Raw genomic sequence first — 17026 nt, 5'->3', positions numbered from 1 at the left:
CCAAAGAATTTTTTTCAAAAAAAAAAAAAAAAAAAAATCCTCTTCTGGTGCAAGCATAAATCAAAACTATGTATCATATGGCACAAGATCAGATTTCAGAAAGTAGAATTTTGTTACAAAACTACTGTCCTTTAGCCTTAGGACGAGATATGCCACCTGACAAGATGTCAATTGCAGATAATGTAGCATACAAGTCTTGGACAAGGCGGTGACAAAAATTGGACTGCAAGAATGTAATGTGGGATATTTTGATGTACAACAATCTACAATTGAAAGACACTTTGCATACAAAATCTGTCAGCCATGGCTGAAATATGTATTCTTGTAAAAGTTGAATATTATCTTGCCTCCTCTATAGGCAGAAAATCATAACAAGACAGAAATTAAGGGCAATAGCTTTTATTGAAATTAAAATATGAGCCTTCATCATATAATAACAAACATGTTCAACATTAGAAAAGTATGTGTGTTTCAAATGAAAAGTGATCCAATATCTACAATCATGTTTACTTTCAAATTCCAAGTTAAACCTTAAGAATATGTTTAATTACATAAGCTTTCCTTTAGGCAATTTTCATTTTACATCTCAGTGCAATTAGGCCAAACCTTTTTTAAAGAATTAAAAAGTGAACTGCCCATCAACCACCTCAATAAACTCTATATTACATGCTTTATTTTTTCACATCTTATATAAACAATAGGCCACAGGGGCATGTAGCTTTCCTTACAAATATTTTTGATAGAAATATGATATATTACCATCCTATTTCAATTAAGAGCAATGTGAGGGATGTTTATAAGCTCCATTATTATTCTAAAGGAAACCATAATGACAAGACATGCAGTGTGTCATTGCATAAACTTGTGAGACTTTTGTGGCTGATATTTAAAGGCAATATATAGAATAATGGTATGCTTTCGTTGGGACTCTTGGAAATCTACTGTTCAGTTACAATTCAAAATCACCCGATAAAAGATATGCAATAATTTTCGATGACTTTATACAATGATTAAAACCTGTTCCTCATGAACAGAGTTACCATGTACAAATTAAAACTACAATGTATAAAAACACTTTTATCATATGCAACTGAAATCTGTACTTATGAATTATTACTATCCATCAAGTTTCATTCGTAAATAAACACCTTGCAACTCTGGGGAAAACAAAATATGAATGCAATTCTGATGAAAATCATTTCAGTCATTTCTTACAATCATCTGTCATAGATGGGGATACATAATTAGAATGTTAAAAGTCTCACTTGATGTTCTCATTTAATATGTATAGATGGAAAAATTTCGTGTCCATATTATGTACAAATGAAATCCCCCTATATCCACTGGATAATTGTACAACTGAAACAAATGCACAGTTGGCTGCATTAATGGTTTTTTTCCAACTGTCCAGTTTGTCTGGTTTCTCCTTTTTTCTTGCAAGCACTTTCATCCTCTGAATCTGAAAAGTAAAATACATTCTATTACAATAATTTACGACAACACGATTATCATGAAACTGATGAATGCTGCCTAAACAACTTCATTGGATACATAATTTTAACCAAGGGGCTGCCTAAACAACTTAATTGGATACATAATTTTAACCAAGGGCAATAACTCAGTAATTAAGGGATTCAGGTCCTGAATTTGGTACAGTGCTCATCCTCTTAGTATAATAAAATGTATACATCATCTATCATTATCCTAGTTTCAATGCAAGCAATTTGAAGCTTTGCTATAGACATGAAATTGTTACAACATTTAAATATCTTAGATGGCTTTGTTGAGTTTAAGACATAAATGTACAAACCTAATAGGAAGCTATGAGTGGTTACTGTCTCGGGATCTAGATCTTGAATCTCTTCTGCGCTGTAAACTTCTACTTCTGCGGGACCCTGATCGTGATCTGCGATGATGCCTCCTTGACCTTGATCTGCTTCTAGAACGTCTGGACCTTGACCTTGATCTCCTGAATAAACAAACAACAATATATTGAGGAGATACTGACTTTGAAGCTATAATTCTGTATAAGCTTTTCTTTCATCTGTTCAGGAATTAATGCCGAAGTAAAAACTGAAGTCATATAGAGACTGGAACGATGGGACACCACAAACAACAGCAGATGGGAAAAAATCAGATTTAATATTGGGCAGAAAGAATCTGTTTTTTTATTACATCTAAGCTGAAGACCTACAAAAAACACCAACAGACTCAAGGCGAATCCCCCCACTTTTTTTGGACATGAAATAGTTGTTTTTTTCTTTTCTGTCTGTAAACCCACAAAGAATCTGGCTTCGAGTTCTGAAGAATGAAATCATTTTCAGGTACGCAAAGAAACAGGCTCTTTTGACAACCTATTTAAGACATGCATGGCAACCCACATCCTGATCTATTGTTTAACCATTTTATTACATATGTAGAGTAATAGTCAACTTTCCCACTTCAAATTTTCAGAACCAAAAATGATGTCTCTCACACTTTCTGTGAAATCAAGCTGATTTTACAAGGATAAATATATGTTTTGAATCCTTTGAAGACAAGAGCATGGGACTAGGCAATATATTCACTATCAATACTTGAAACTTAATAATGTTTGTTTTTGCCTTCAAATTATAGTGTAAAAGAGTAATGAGAACTGTGGTATCCTCTGCATTTTTGTCGTACATTAGTGTTAGTTAGCAACGTTTGATTTCATTGGAATTGACAACTAATCTGCATCCATTTACTATAGATACAGTTGTTATACTTCTCAAAATTTTGATCATAATAAAAAGAATTAATATGTTAGATCTTATAAAGCCCATCTATGTCACCTTCTATGCCTCCGTGACCTTGACCTGGAACGTGATCTTGACCGACGTGACCTTGAACGACGTGATCTTGATCGCCTTGATCTGGAATGTCGTGATCGTGAACGCCTACATCTGGACCTCGATCTTGAACGTCTTGACCTCTTGTGTGATCTACGATCACCTGACCTTGACCTGAAAAGATGACAACTAAATAATTAAACTTCATCTTAAAAATTGATTTATGATTAACTTTGATCTGTAATGATAACCATTGAACAATTATTTTTAGATTTCTGACATTTTCAATTTCCTAATAATTGATATTTATTTCTATATACTTCCACACTTAGACCCGAGAACCTACCAAAATCATCCGTCCATAAAAAGGAAAGTCAAAAGCTAACAAGTGAAAAGAATGCAATACTGACCTCCTTCTGTTGCGAGAACTACTGTGTGACCGGCGTTTTCTGTTCCTGTCACGACTCTGGCTACGGGACCGACTCTTTCTTCGACTTCTACTCCTGCTTCGGCTGCGCTTGCTGGTGCTGCGACTACGCCTTCTCACAGGACTGGCACTTTTACTTTTCCTAGGTTCATCTTCTTTTTCTCTCTTGACCTTCTGTTCCTCTCTTTCCTTTTCTCTTAAATTCCTCCTCTCAGCCACACGTGTCTGAAAACCATAAAGTTACTTGTCTGTAATTCACTAATTTATATCCATGCACACTGGTAACACTGCCAGCATAGGTATCGTACATAAATAATGTTAATACACCATCATGATTATTTGCTGAAGTTCCTTTGTTTCAAATTGTTTATACAAATTTTACTTTTATCAAATATTTTCCTAGAAAGAATCAATTACATCTCTGATAGATTCCTACACTGCTTTATGATCTTGTTATACAAATTTTACAGATGTTAAATACATGATCTGACATCCTGACATACAATAATACACCAACAGGCATTTCAAATCTGTTCCATTTATTATCTACTTCAAATTTTGATCGCACATCAAATATTGCACAATCAAAAATTAGAATAGTGTGATCATGTCAAAGAGGTGGTCAAACCGATGGTTATTCATGTCCACAAAAACTTTTGTTATGTCTTTACTATTTATACTTTTCTATAGTGAATTAAGTCTGAAATTTCAGATGTTTGCCCCAGAACAACGGTTACCAATCAACATCTCAAAGTTGACTGCTTACATCACAGTTCATTACTGTTTGTTACCACCTGGTTGTTATTCAACAATTTTCACCAATGAATATAACTGACAATACACACTTACACAAATCCCTGTTAGTGTTGTTGAAAATGTATTTAAGAATTAAAATTGTTGAATTGATGTTGTCTTATTTATATTCATCTATAATGATTCATTTTCTTAGATATCTAAGGTAAATGGTATAACAAAACATTTGTAGACTAGATTTTTGGTCAACATGTGTTATGTTGAACAAGAGGATCGAACTGTTGCCTGAGGCTGAAATGGTGCATACCTATTGATGCAGCACAAAACTAAAAAAACCATTATAAAAAATCTGAGAAAGACAAAAACCAAAAATAATCCAGAAAGCATGTTGATAGTATCCAATTCTTTAAGCAGCCTGATGATACAACAGTACCTGAAATTTATTAAGTTCATAGTCATGGGTTGTTATGACAAATTGTTTTCGTTTTATAAATTTCTTCATAAAACAATTGAAATAGTGCAAGATGCACAAAATTGTTCATACCTTCAACTCTTCTAATTTTTCTCTGATTGTAATGAAGCCCAAATGAAGTTTCCCACCAAAATGGTCAGCTAGACGCCTGTCGTTGTCATGGATACCAAGGTAAGCTGAACAGACTTCACACACACGTAACTTTTGTTGCTGGTAACTTGAAGCTGGCATTGAATTTCTGTAGTCTTGCTGTGAATAACACATAATACGACTTAATAAAATTCAAAATCTTCATATAAAACCATTTTCATAACACCCAAACAATTTAATTGTAAGCAGATATCAGTGTATGTGAAAGCAGCATAATTGCCATTTAATTAATCATACTTGCCATTATTGATTTTACATGCAAAATGGAAAAAACTTTGAATGTAAACATGAAAGATCATACCCACTGATAAAAGACTTTGCCAAAAATGGGAAGCTGAAACTACATGACATCAGCTCAAACTGCTACTTTATATTAGGTTATCGTTAATACAAACCTCAGCAAGACTTTTGTTTTTTTTAAGTTCCTCTACTTCTTCCATGAGTTTAAGGGATTCCTCCACCTCTCCTTCTGCACCCATGGTCTCTGCCTTTGCCATGTTTTCCCCAAGCTGTTCCCCGAGTTGATGGATCTTCTCTGCCTGAATAAAGAAGTTTTAAACAATGACTTTTTTCCATATTTTGTATTGACTCCTTGTTTATCATTTGGTAGAGATTTTGAAGTACAGCAGGGTTCAATTTTTTCAGCAGTTGATATAACATTGAGTAAGTACAGCTGAAGTGACCCTACCAGCCTTGGGATGGGCTTGCTTAATGTTTTTTTATTCATTCCAAAGCAATACTTAACAGGAGGTGAATTTATATATATATTTTTTAATGAAAAACTTGAACAATACGGTTTAGTAAGCAGATGTACAGTACCAATCATTAATCATTCAAAACTTAAATACAACATAACTTTAACATAATTGACGTTATCTGCAGTTTATGCCCCTGATGTCATTAAAACAGAAGATAATCTACTATAAATTACTATCACTTCCGACTTTTTATGATGCATTATTTGCAAGGTATTCTTTATTGATTTCTTTCCAATTTAATGCCTTCATGACTACCTAAATCTCTCCACTTGACCAACATTATTACAACACTCTTTGAAGTAAGTCACTTGTCAGGTCCATCACATGCCATCAAGAACAAGTGTGGTAAAGAATCTTGTTTAAGTAAGGACAAAACATTGACATCACAAAAGGATCATAGTCTGAATTTCCTGATATAAACAAATGATCCTAAATAGGGATCAAACCTACACACATCCATCTTTACCCTAGGTTGAATAGTCTGATGCTATATAGACTGGGGTTTTGTGACCCCCAAGATGCTCACATATAAATATGTGGTTGTTTTGTGATTCTGATAAGGCACCAGAATGAACAAGCTGTTTCCAAAAACAAACACTCCACACACTTTTGATATAAATTACAGGCTAGGGTTCAAGGTGTAAGTGAATAAGTAGACTAATTTGAATCTAATATTGAAAACCAACCTACTGTCATTTTGTTAGGACAGCCAAAACAAAGTGATAATAGGAGAGCACATCAGATTTTAATTATACTGATAATATCTGATTATAAATTACTATTATAAGATATTTTCAAAGATAAACTGAAAAGTTATATACAAAACAACAAGTTCTTTGTTGGAGGTATAAAGCAAATCATAACTCCCTTTTTGTTGAACTTGCTTCAATGAAAAATTGCGGTTAACTAAATTATGACTCTCCTCAGTGATTTTGATTTATAGTTACAAAGACATTTGACCCTGAATGGCAATCTATCACAAACAAGCACACTGGTTAAGAAGCATTGCATCAAGTTTGAATTAGATTGGCTTCAGCAAAATCAAGTTATTCAACAAAATAGATTTTCCATCATAGCAACAATAACCTGAACCTTTGACTTCTGGGTCTAGCTAGCATGTCCAGTAAGACAGCATTGTATAAAGTTTGAGTTTGATTGACCCAAGGGAACCCAAGTTATACCACTGAAACTAGTTATTGCAGGTTAACTGATTTTTCTATTTATAGTAACAGTGACCTTGACTTTTAACCTTCAAAACTGTAAAGCAATCCCCAGCAAACACTTTCAGTAAGGAAGGTTTCAAATGATTAATATCTAGATCATTATGGTTTCTTAAGCTTATGTTTAATTTAAAATTCATATTTTTTTCAAATACATGTTTATGTGTAATTAGTATCTGCAACTAGCTACAACCAAAAACTGTTGTTGTTTTACACTGTATCACTTAATACAAACCAACAGGTAAACTAATAATTCAGTCTGTCCTTTTGACTTCCAGTCATTTGAGTTCAGCTGTACTGTCTGTGAAACAGAAGTGGTTTAATAAATTTACCTTCTGGTTTGCCTCCTCGCTGAGCTCTTCTTGTGTCTCCTTTAGTCGCCGCTTGGCCATCTCTGTTTTCCTGTCACAGTCTGCGATGAAACTCTGGAGATGTTCCATGGCCTTCAAAAATAACCATTTTTTTTTCAGAAAAAAAGATACTTCCACTCATTGGGCTGTACATGCAATAGTGATCAGACGCCAAATTAAAAACTACTTTTTCAGCATTAATTGGAAGTGGATTTAACCTGAAAATTGTAAATTCAATGTTAAGCCCATTTCTTTCAGAGAATATATCATTGCCAACAAATGAAATACTATGAAAGTTCACTAAAAATTACTGTATCATTTAAAGGTATCTTCACCCAAAGTACATTAGTCCCATCATTTGAATATCAGCAGTATATTGCACCATAAAGCTTGCAACAAACAACCTGCTGATCCATGTCATTTTCAGTGACCTCCAAAAATAATCTTTATTCATTATCTTCTAACCTCCCATTTCATATGATTGTGTAACTATTGTTCTAGATAGGGAAATCATTGCTCTAGCTATTCCATAACTAGATCCATTCCATATGTAAGAGTATTTCAATTTAAAATGATTTTGTATAATTTTGGGTCATAAAATCAGAGACCAACAATAAAAATTGAAAGTACAATTTTAGACCCAGCTAGTAATTAGACCCAGCTAGTAATTTGACAATGTTATCCCAACAATTATATTCAATTGTTAATGTGACCACCAAATGAAAGTCTTTCATTTCTTAATATTTTTTTCCCTGACTTCAGCTCTACCTTGTCTTTGAACTCCATAGTGGTAAAAGTTACATCTAAGATGACAATGTTTTCTTCAGTTCACTGCAGGTAAACATCTGTACATAACTTTTTGTTACTGATTATATCAAGACCCTTTCCATTTTCTACTTAACATTAAGATATAAACCTGTTTTCAGCTTATTAACTGCACCCCCCACTTGACCTCTTACATCAATGTCATAGTAGTAGTCCTTCTTTTTGGTGGCCCATTCATAGTCTGCTCTCAGTGCCAGGTCATGAATCTTTGGACACTCTCCAAGATCCATCCTCTGTAAAATCAGATAAGAAGATCATCACTTACATTATCAATGTTCAATGCACTATAAGATCAACAAAGTAAGATACATCGGTATCGTAACTATCACATTTGATCTGACAAAGGAGACAAGAACAAGTCAATGACAGATGGGCAGGGGATCTTTCAATCATTATTATTTTCAGACTTTTTTGTACTGAAAAATACCCACTTCATAGGAGTGGAGTTGAATGACAAAACCCATAAAACAATGTCTGAAGATCCAGAGAAGAGGCTAACAAGAACTTCAAGTTATGAGTTTAATCAAAATTGTGTTGAATAAAAATATTTAATACATTTCAAAATAAATTTCATAAGATTTACACAAAAGGAAGTTAAGTATTTTTTATGTGTTTTACTCTTATCATATGCATTTTCTACCAAATCAAATTAAAAGTTAACATTTCCCCAAAATCGGTTGAAAATTAACCGGTTTATCATACGTACCAAATGGCAATGAACTGAGTGGGATAAAGGTAACAAGAGAGCAACTTACCGTGCTGGAGAGAATATCATGAGGACAGCAGGCTAGCAGGAAACTCTTACATACCCGAGGATCATCAAACTTCACTTTGTACTTTGCTGTGTCCCCTAAAAATTTATCATTCATAAATTGGTTAGCTTAGGACATAGACAATAGTATGATTCCTCCTTCACCACTGCTTGCCATTCCCACAGAGGCAGTTGATCTTATAGTGTAAGAAAGAAGCTGGCATAAAATTCACAACTTTTTTTTATAATCATAACTGCATCATAAAGTTATTTAATCCAGAACTTCGATTATGTTTTATTATATATGTATAGAGCTAAATTCCATTCAACACTTTTTATTATCACAATATGAAAGCTTCTTTCTTCATACAACAAATGCTGGTTGCTCCTAACTTCATTTCATCATTTTCATTTAAAATTCCACAGAGGTGATTTACTGACTTTACATCTGCCCTTCCATCTGTCCAGCCAATCAACTTATGCTTTATATTAGCACAACAAATGCAATGTCATTTGATAACAGCATTTTTAGTGAATAATTTTTTTTTAAATCACAAGTTATAGGAGCAAACAGGTATATGTTGCCATCATATACAACAATATCATAGTTAGGACATCAAGATGAAAGAAAATGGCACAAAAGTTGGAAGGTTTTATTCTCTTTCCCCCTCATCTTTATTCTTGGCATGTGTTGCAATTTCAACTGCTAGTGTATTGAATTCATAAGGATGACTTATGTATTTATGCTGACAAAATGGTTTGGACTTGTATCAATTGCCATTTTTATCCGAATTTCAATTGAATGTATGTACCAACAGTACACTTTACTACTCACAAGTCATGTGTATCTGTTGGCATGATTGATAAGATGGGACCAATATCTTATCATCTTTAAGTCCAAGCTGTGCTAAATCAAATATCTATTCCTTTAAGTTCCTTATATTAACTCATAACATACACACTGCGAATGAGGGAGGTCCTTGACATGACATACTATTGGCCGGTTATTTCAAGCAATTCATGCCTTCCCTACTTGAAAGTAGAACCTTCACTTCTGCATCTGAAAATAAATATCCACCAAATCGCTTTCCCACAAACAGTTCAAAATTATTTACCTTTTATCTTGAAATTACGTCAAAGCAAATTGTAATTAAAAAGCTTGATATGATTTATATCCAATGTTAACTTACTGTTCCTCTTGTTACATCTATAAAGACACTTACATGTACTTCAACAGCAGGAATCATTAATTACAATTTCTGCATGCATCCTTTTATCTGAATTTTCAAACCTTCTTGAAGACACTGAGAATGTTTCATTATTATCATATTATTAACTATAAAGAGAACTAAATTTCTTAAACAACAAGAAAACAAAATCAATATCTGCAAGAGATCTAAGATTTGTCAACTCACGGCTTGGCCTTTCATCACCCTTTCATTTTTGACTGGGAAACAGCTCATGAAATAGCTCCCTTCAAAAACAGGGAAGGAGATAATAAATACACTTTTTCATGGTTTTCACATCACAAGGGAATCTTAATATAACCAATGCATAATCACACCTAAATGGAAATATCAGTGAAGTCTGTCAATGATTATACACCAAATTTCAAAGACTTCAATTTTCAGAAACACATCTGGTAGTCTGTTTATTTCTTTTACATACACGGTATTGTAAATTTAGTGTTTGTTGTAATTAGATGTATGGATATATGATAAACCTTTAGTTTGCTATCAGCATTTCAACAAAATTGTTAAATGTTTAATACTCTCTTGAAAAGAACTTTTTGTGACAAATACAAGGCAATACCACCTTCTCTTCTTTGAACCTAAATGTAAAGGCAACATTCAGAAAAACTGACATGGATTATGCAAAGAGATGGTTTGGTTACAAAATATCTCAGAGGAAATATTCTAATTTTGAAAAAAAAACCCTTCCAAATGTGAGAAAATGAAGATAATCAAATTTTAAAAATATATAACATTCGGAGCACATTCGAGTGTAACATACATTGAGCTTAAAGATTGAAGAGAGGAAAGGCATCTTTTCCCCCCGATATATATTGTTGCAAAAAGACATGTTTAGATATACTGGTAAGAATATAGATTTACGGCACACGTACCTATATTCTTAAGAGAGAGTAAACAGAGGACTCTACACGTGATGACTCTTAATAATACGCCTTATGATTTGATGTATATTTGCTTTAAATTATTTCATGGGTAATGAATAGAGAATTGGTAAATATTAGAAAGGAAAATAAATAACAGATTAAACACTACATTCCAGATCATCAAAAAAGAAACAAATCAATACGCGCCCAGAGTTCTTGTTCCAAAGAAAACGGATATAAATCTATCCCATTTCGTCAACAAAATCGATCAATAAAGCGTCTCGAGCGTTAATGGGAAGACACATGAAATAGTCCTTCATAACGTTGAATATGTATTCACTACAGGAGAACGAGAAATTCGGACAATCACATTAGTATTTTTTGCATTAGGCCTACCGTAACAATGGGATGTCCTTAATAACACTTTATTACGTTCTACTAGAGACAATATTCCGAAATCGTCATTGGGACGAAGTGGCTAAAAAAAAGTCCTCATTTCACTTGCCCTCCCCAGCATCAGTCCAAACTCACCATTCCTTGACGTGCCCATAAGCTCGTCTAGCATTGCCCGCATTTGATCCTGGGCCGACATTTTGTATTGCTTGATAATACTTAAAAATGTGGTCGTCGTAAGTTCACCACAAAGCTCAAAATGGCGTCGTAGCCAAACCCCGGATGTAAAATGAGGCAGTTTTAGAGCGCCATCTATATATTTTTCCTCTGAGGTACCTAAAGGGTTATTTGTAAGTCAAAGTGCAGTAGAAAGACCAATATGCCTTAACCGTTATGCAAACCAATGGACATGTCACTCTGTCGCTAAAAAGCTTAACGTCAACTTTTATTATTTATTTATATATATATATATATAATCATTTCCCAGAAAATTTGGAGAATAATACCGTAATGTTATAATAGATTTCTTTCTACATATTATCACGGACTTAAATATACAAGTCCGTGATATTATATAATTGCACAAGTAAATGGGTAAAACAACCATATTCCCAAGTTTCCCGTAGCTTGAGTTTTAGTCCTGTGTTTTGTAGTTTATTTTTACTGAGACACATCAACATCACTACTACTCGGATGTACAAATACCACAACTTAAATACATGTACATTCCACCTTATCTTTACAAATAATTAAGCTTCATCAGAGACGTATATACATGTGTTATCAGAGACGTATATATATGTCTCTGGTGTTATATATGTCTCTGGTTTCATTAAAATGAAATGACTTTTCCATTTTCAATAAGCGTTTTAATTTCAAACGTTTATAGATTTTTAGAAAGTTAAGCATACTATTAAGATATCTATCAATATTGTTTACCTCTATATTACAACTTTATTTTCTTCATGCATTTTTTCCGCCGTTTGACTGTATAACTTACACGTATTAGATTTTAGAGAGAAGTCATTTTTGTAAGCATACATGAATTACTATGTAATTAGCCAAATTTAATTCGCCAGCCACGTTTCAATTGTTACTTTGTAAAATGACCTCTTGTTTCACGCTATACGCGTGACTGAGTGAAATACATTAATCTGAAACCAACTGATGTATTAGGTGAGAGATGAGCGGAGCTCAATTGATATTGAACACACAGAGATATATGAGATAGGCGGAGCTTGTTACAAGACACGTAGTATACGAGAAAAATTAAATTTCCTCGGGGGAATTTCGAAATTTTTACGTGTAAGAAACATCCGCGATCAGTAGCGGTGTTTGCAGAGGAAACTGCTCCATTAAGTTAAATTTTGAAAGCAAAATAAATCAAACACGGTTATCGTGTTCTTCCATCATAAAACATTGTCAGTTTCTGATTTTTTTTTATGTCGGGCTTACTTCCACACCGACGTTGCCCCAGGAAACAAGGAACAAGTTATCTTACATTTAGATGTATTATACGTCCCGGCTTATAATACTAATCACGCTTGTTTGGTTCAGACGGGAATCGAACACCGCGCCTGATGTCATGGCGGGTGCGTTACCACTGCGCCAGCCGACACTCGTGAAATATACCTGTTATCTTGAGAAAAGAAACTGATCATATTCCTCCGGTCGATATATTAGCCTTACTGGACGATAACATGGAAACAAACATCCGTCATCACTTTGTCCAGAGTCAACCTTTTCCCCTAACCCCTCTGTAATCACAAATCATAATAATTGTGAAGTTCAAACTGGGCTTAAGTTCCTGGTTCACACGAAATGAGACATCGTTATTTCGCCCAGTGACAACAGAGCGGAGGTTATCACTGGGCTATGTATTTAATTCGCTGCGAAATTATAAAAAAAAAAAGAAAAAAAACGCAATGAAAAACGATAAGCAAGGTGATATAAGATATTTAACTTGAGACCAGAATTGTAACGTTTTCACTTTGTCTATCATAGAAAAAAAATCGGAATTATTTATAGATTCAGATCATAGATCTACATGTATTTACCAATACTAAAATACTGTCACTCCTATATTTTCTACACATCAATCGGCTGATGTCGTTTTGCCTGGAGTTGGTTCCATCGGGGTTTCTGATTGGCCGAATCCGATAACACCACACTCATTTAAAGAGCCGTGCGACATGTGTGAAACGTCAGCCGAGTGCACCGGTGTTTACGTGAAAATTAGCCACTCTACAATGTAGCTGTACACATCGAGAGGGGAAGACGTTGTTGACTGCTAAAAAATTTGACAAGGTAAGAAATGATTGATTGCACTCGGTAGCAGATATACCTGATTTTCGCTGAAATTATTTGTTTATATATAATATTCTTATTCTAGATGTAAATGGGATTTTTTTTCATTACGTAGTTAGTTTTCCATTTAATTGATGGGGTATAATAAATGAATTTTACTTATTTTACTATAATTGCGAAATGGGCTATTTCAAGTTGATTTTAATAACTTTTGTTGGCAACGACGGAAGCGAATATAGGGTCTTAGTATTGAACGAAACCGGAGTACATGGGTAAATGACCACATACCTTTTCACATCCGCGCGGGGAATCGAACCACGAACGCATACAAGTGAAAGGCGAGTGCGTTACAATTACGTTAGCAGACCAATAAGGTTTTTCTTGAAGGATTTGGACGAAATTTTTTTCATGACACAGAGATGTTCGAAAGCTTCTAACCTTATATATAGTTAATGTATAATGGATACAAAGTAGGTATCATTTTTACCCTAATCTACAAGTAATTGGTGTTTAGGTACTTAATTCATACCGTAACATATTCATTTCACTAAATACAAGGGTCCATTAATGTTGTAAAATTAAATATCATAGTTAACATGTCTTTTGACTGAAAAAGGGTGAAAAAAAAAACAAAATTAATACAATTTTTTCAATAGTATGTCAAGTAAAACGGAAAAAAGTGTACTTGACAAAACTACAGAAAAAGGTGTTCAGACATGAAAATGTGATGAAAACAAAATCTAAATTTGAAGTTTGCAGCAATTGGGGTAGGTGTACTATGTTATACTGATATCTTGTGGATTAAACTAAAAATGTAAAGAACTATAACATAAACACTTTGAAATAGAGATATCAAATATCATGGTCAAAAGACTTTTGTATTAGAAAACATTTGTACATACAGAATTTCATTTTTAAAAACAAATGAAAGTTTTTTTGAGTGAAAGGTTGAATATTTAAATCAAATTGAAAAGAAGATTTTGTATACAATATTGTAAAAAATGAAAAAAAAAAATCATGAACTAGAAATAACAGTATGCTGAATTTTACTCACAAGTCCAGGTTAAATGTGTAGTGGTACCAGGAACTTATCAAATGTATGAAAGTCAGGATTTCTCTTGATGTTGTTCTGAATTTTTGTATTATTTGTAAATTATAAGTAGATTAGGTTTTAGTGATGTGTAACAGTTTGATATCAAGGTTGTGGAAAAAGTTGATGTCTCATTTGGAATTATGCTGAATAAGCAAAAACTGTTGAAGGGATGTTTATATCTTGCAATTTACACTGAGAACTTTTTAATTATTTCAATACAAAGAAAAGGAGATTAAACTTCCCATTTGGTAGATACAGATATTTTGGCAGTCGTCCTTGGATGGATTCTTAGTGGAATACAAGAGTCAGGTTCAAAGATGTGTATAAACAGCAAGTATAGAGAACCAGACAACATCCGCAGGAAGAATTAAAACTGTTTAATAGTTGACTGTGGATGGCATACCTAGTATGTGGAATCATATCAACTACTAAACAGTTTGAATTCTTCCCACGGATGTTATCTGGTCCTCTATACTTGCTGTTTTAATTATTTGTAAATCAAGATACAATATCGTACAATTTATTTGATTAAATGTCACATGGCAATATCCATTAAAGAAGGGAATTGACATTAGTTAAGTTTTAAAAATTGACAATGAGTGAGAACTATTACATGTCTAATGTTTGATCTATAAGACACTATATAACATTATTTATGAACACTGCATTTCCAGCATCCCCACTTTACTTGGTGCTTTTTGTGAAGTGGCTGGTCCTTTACAGGGCCATCCTTAGTCAAAGACTATACACCTCCACTTTTTACTCTACATCACAAGAGTTCCAGCCAAGAGCACCATTTGTGTAATAATAGACACATTCTCTTATAAGTTTGATTAAGGCCTGAACATGATGAACTCTGCCCCATTATGCTACTATGATTAACCATTAAATATGCATAATAGTTAACATGTCCTGAAGTCATTTATCATATAGTTTAATTGTTTAACAGAAATATATAATAGGACCAAAGTTGTGATTGATTATATATTGTTATAAATTGCTACAGTATGCTAATTGTCTTTCCAGTCTGTTGTTGAGTATGTTAGGGTACTGTAACTTGAGGGTAAATTAATCTGATGGAACAAATGTGATATGGAATATCATCCAAGCACCAGACATTAAACTTTATGAAGGTTGTTTACAAGGTCATTGTTACCAAAATGATTTAGCATTATCAATTACCAGTTTCATTTCTTATATTATTGTAAGTATTTTATTGTTTTGAGTTCACTGCTGCAGTCAAAACATGTCACAGTTTCTTTAACAAAACATGTCGCTTTTTCTTTAAACAAACTTCAACTATTACCTGTTTTTTTAAAAAATCAAACCGAATAACATCATAAATATAAATACCATTAATAATAATGCATTTTTTAAAAAACATTTTTACCCAACAAACTTCCTGTTTCATGAAACTTGAATTCATTTATCTCTGGTGTGAATTCCTGTTTTTGCCTATCTAAGATTCACAGCTTTTCTGGGACACTTACATCTGATGTAAATTCCAGTTTTTACCTATCTAAGATTCACAGCTTTTCTGGTACACTTACATCTGATGTAAATTCCTGTTTTTACCTATCTAAGATTCACAGCTTTTCTGGTACACTTACATCTGGTGTAAATTCCTGTTTTTACCTATCTAAGATTAACAGCTTTTCTGGTACACTTATATCTGATGTAAATTCCTGTTTTTACCTATCTAAGATTAACAGCTTTTCTGGTACACCTATATCTGATGTAAATTCCTGTTTTTACCTATCTAAGATTAACAGCTTTTCTGGTACACCTATATCTGATGTAAATTCCTGTTTTTACCTATCTAAGATTAACAGCTTTTCTGGTACACCTATATCTGATGTAAATTCCTGTTTTTACCTATCTAAGATTAACAGCTTTTCTGGTACACCTATATCTGATGTAAATTCCAGTTTTTACCTATCTAAGATTTTTTCTGGTACACATGTAAATTCCTGTTTTTACCTATCTTCACAGCTTTTCTGGTACACTATATCTGATGTAAATTCCTGTTTTTACCTATCTAAGATTAACAGCTTTTCTGGTACACATGTAAATTCCTGTTTTTACCTATCTGGGATGTGAGAGCCCTGGGTACACTTATATCTGGTGTGAATTCCAGTTTTCACCTGTCTAATATCACTGCTATCTTGGTATTATGAGTAGAATATTCGACGTTACTTCGACTTATCACTTATCACTCTGTTTGTATAGTATATTTTTATCGAATCCTTTGGTTTGTGTACTTTGTTTGATAATTAGAAAAAAAAGAAAATAAAAATTTACAAGTGATTTATGAAAATAAGACAACTGTTTTGATACTGATATATATTAGGTTATTTACGTTACATAGGATATGAGTTACTATTTGAGCATATGACACCTCCATTTGAAGTAACCACAAGTTGTAATTAATTGAAATTCCTATGCACATCTGTGTTAATTACTCTAAAGTGATCAGTGTACATGTTCCTGGAACCAGGATAGTGTTTTACAGAACTTATTCATGTATTCCCACAAATTGAATGGAATAATAGCAGTGATAATATTTTTTCCCTTTGTTTTAAAAGGACACATAAGGTAGGG

At 33.3% G+C, this 17026-nt stretch overlaps 1 protein-coding gene across 4 annotated transcripts; it reads right to left on the bottom strand.

The window, feature by feature from the left end:
- Positions 1 to 383: 383 nt before the first annotated feature.
- LOC132559533 (putative RNA-binding protein Luc7-like 2) lies at positions 384 to 11294 on the bottom strand. Of its 4 annotated transcripts, none has more exons than XM_060224158.1 (10): positions 11164 to 11294; positions 8521 to 8615; positions 7900 to 7998; positions 6923 to 7033; positions 5008 to 5151; positions 4535 to 4711; positions 3221 to 3462; positions 2814 to 2984; positions 1811 to 1969; positions 384 to 1459 (listed from the first exon to the last, which is right to left on the bottom strand). In XM_060224158.1, the coding sequence occupies exons 1-9, from the start codon at positions 11222 to 11224 to the stop codon at positions 1822 to 1824; spliced, it is 1248 nt and encodes a 415-aa protein (XP_060080141.1). In that variant the 5' UTR covers positions 11225 to 11294; the 3' UTR covers positions 384 to 1459; positions 1811 to 1821. The 4 variants fall into 4 exon arrangements, with proteins under 4 accessions (XP_060080141.1, XP_060080142.1, XP_060080145.1 ...); XM_060224159.1 differs by having other exon boundaries at positions 8521 to 9990; positions 11164 to 11247; XM_060224162.1 differs by adding an exon at positions 9932 to 9990 and having other exon boundaries at positions 7900 to 8615; positions 11164 to 11247.
- Between the last annotated feature and the right edge of the window lie 5732 nt (positions 11295 to 17026).

Source organism: Ylistrum balloti, unplaced genomic scaffold (assembly GCF_031769215.1).
Source record: "Ylistrum balloti isolate Yb309-2 unplaced genomic scaffold, AGI_CSIRO_Ybal_v1 Utg370928, whole genome shotgun sequence".
Classification (NCBI taxonomy): domain Eukaryota; kingdom Metazoa; phylum Mollusca; class Bivalvia; order Pectinida; family Pectinidae; genus Ylistrum; species Ylistrum balloti.
This window is presented reverse-complemented; position numbering and strand designations above follow the sequence as displayed.

What these genes read in the sequence shown, in the direction of transcription:
- LOC132559533 (XM_060224158.1), bottom strand. Translation starts at nt 11,224, where the DNA reads ATGTCGGCCCAGGATCAAATGCGGGCAATGCTAGACGAGCTTATGGGC. An exon ending in AGTTCTCGCAACAGAAGGAG is followed by an intron (nt 2,985 to 3,220) that starts GTCAGTATTGCA and finishes TCATCTTTTCAG; the next exon opens with GTCAAGGTCAGGTGATCGTA. An exon ending in AGGTCACGGAGGCATAGAAG is followed by an intron (nt 1,970 to 2,813) that starts GTGACATAGATG and finishes TTGTTTATTCAG; the next exon opens with GAGATCAAGGTCAAGGTCCA.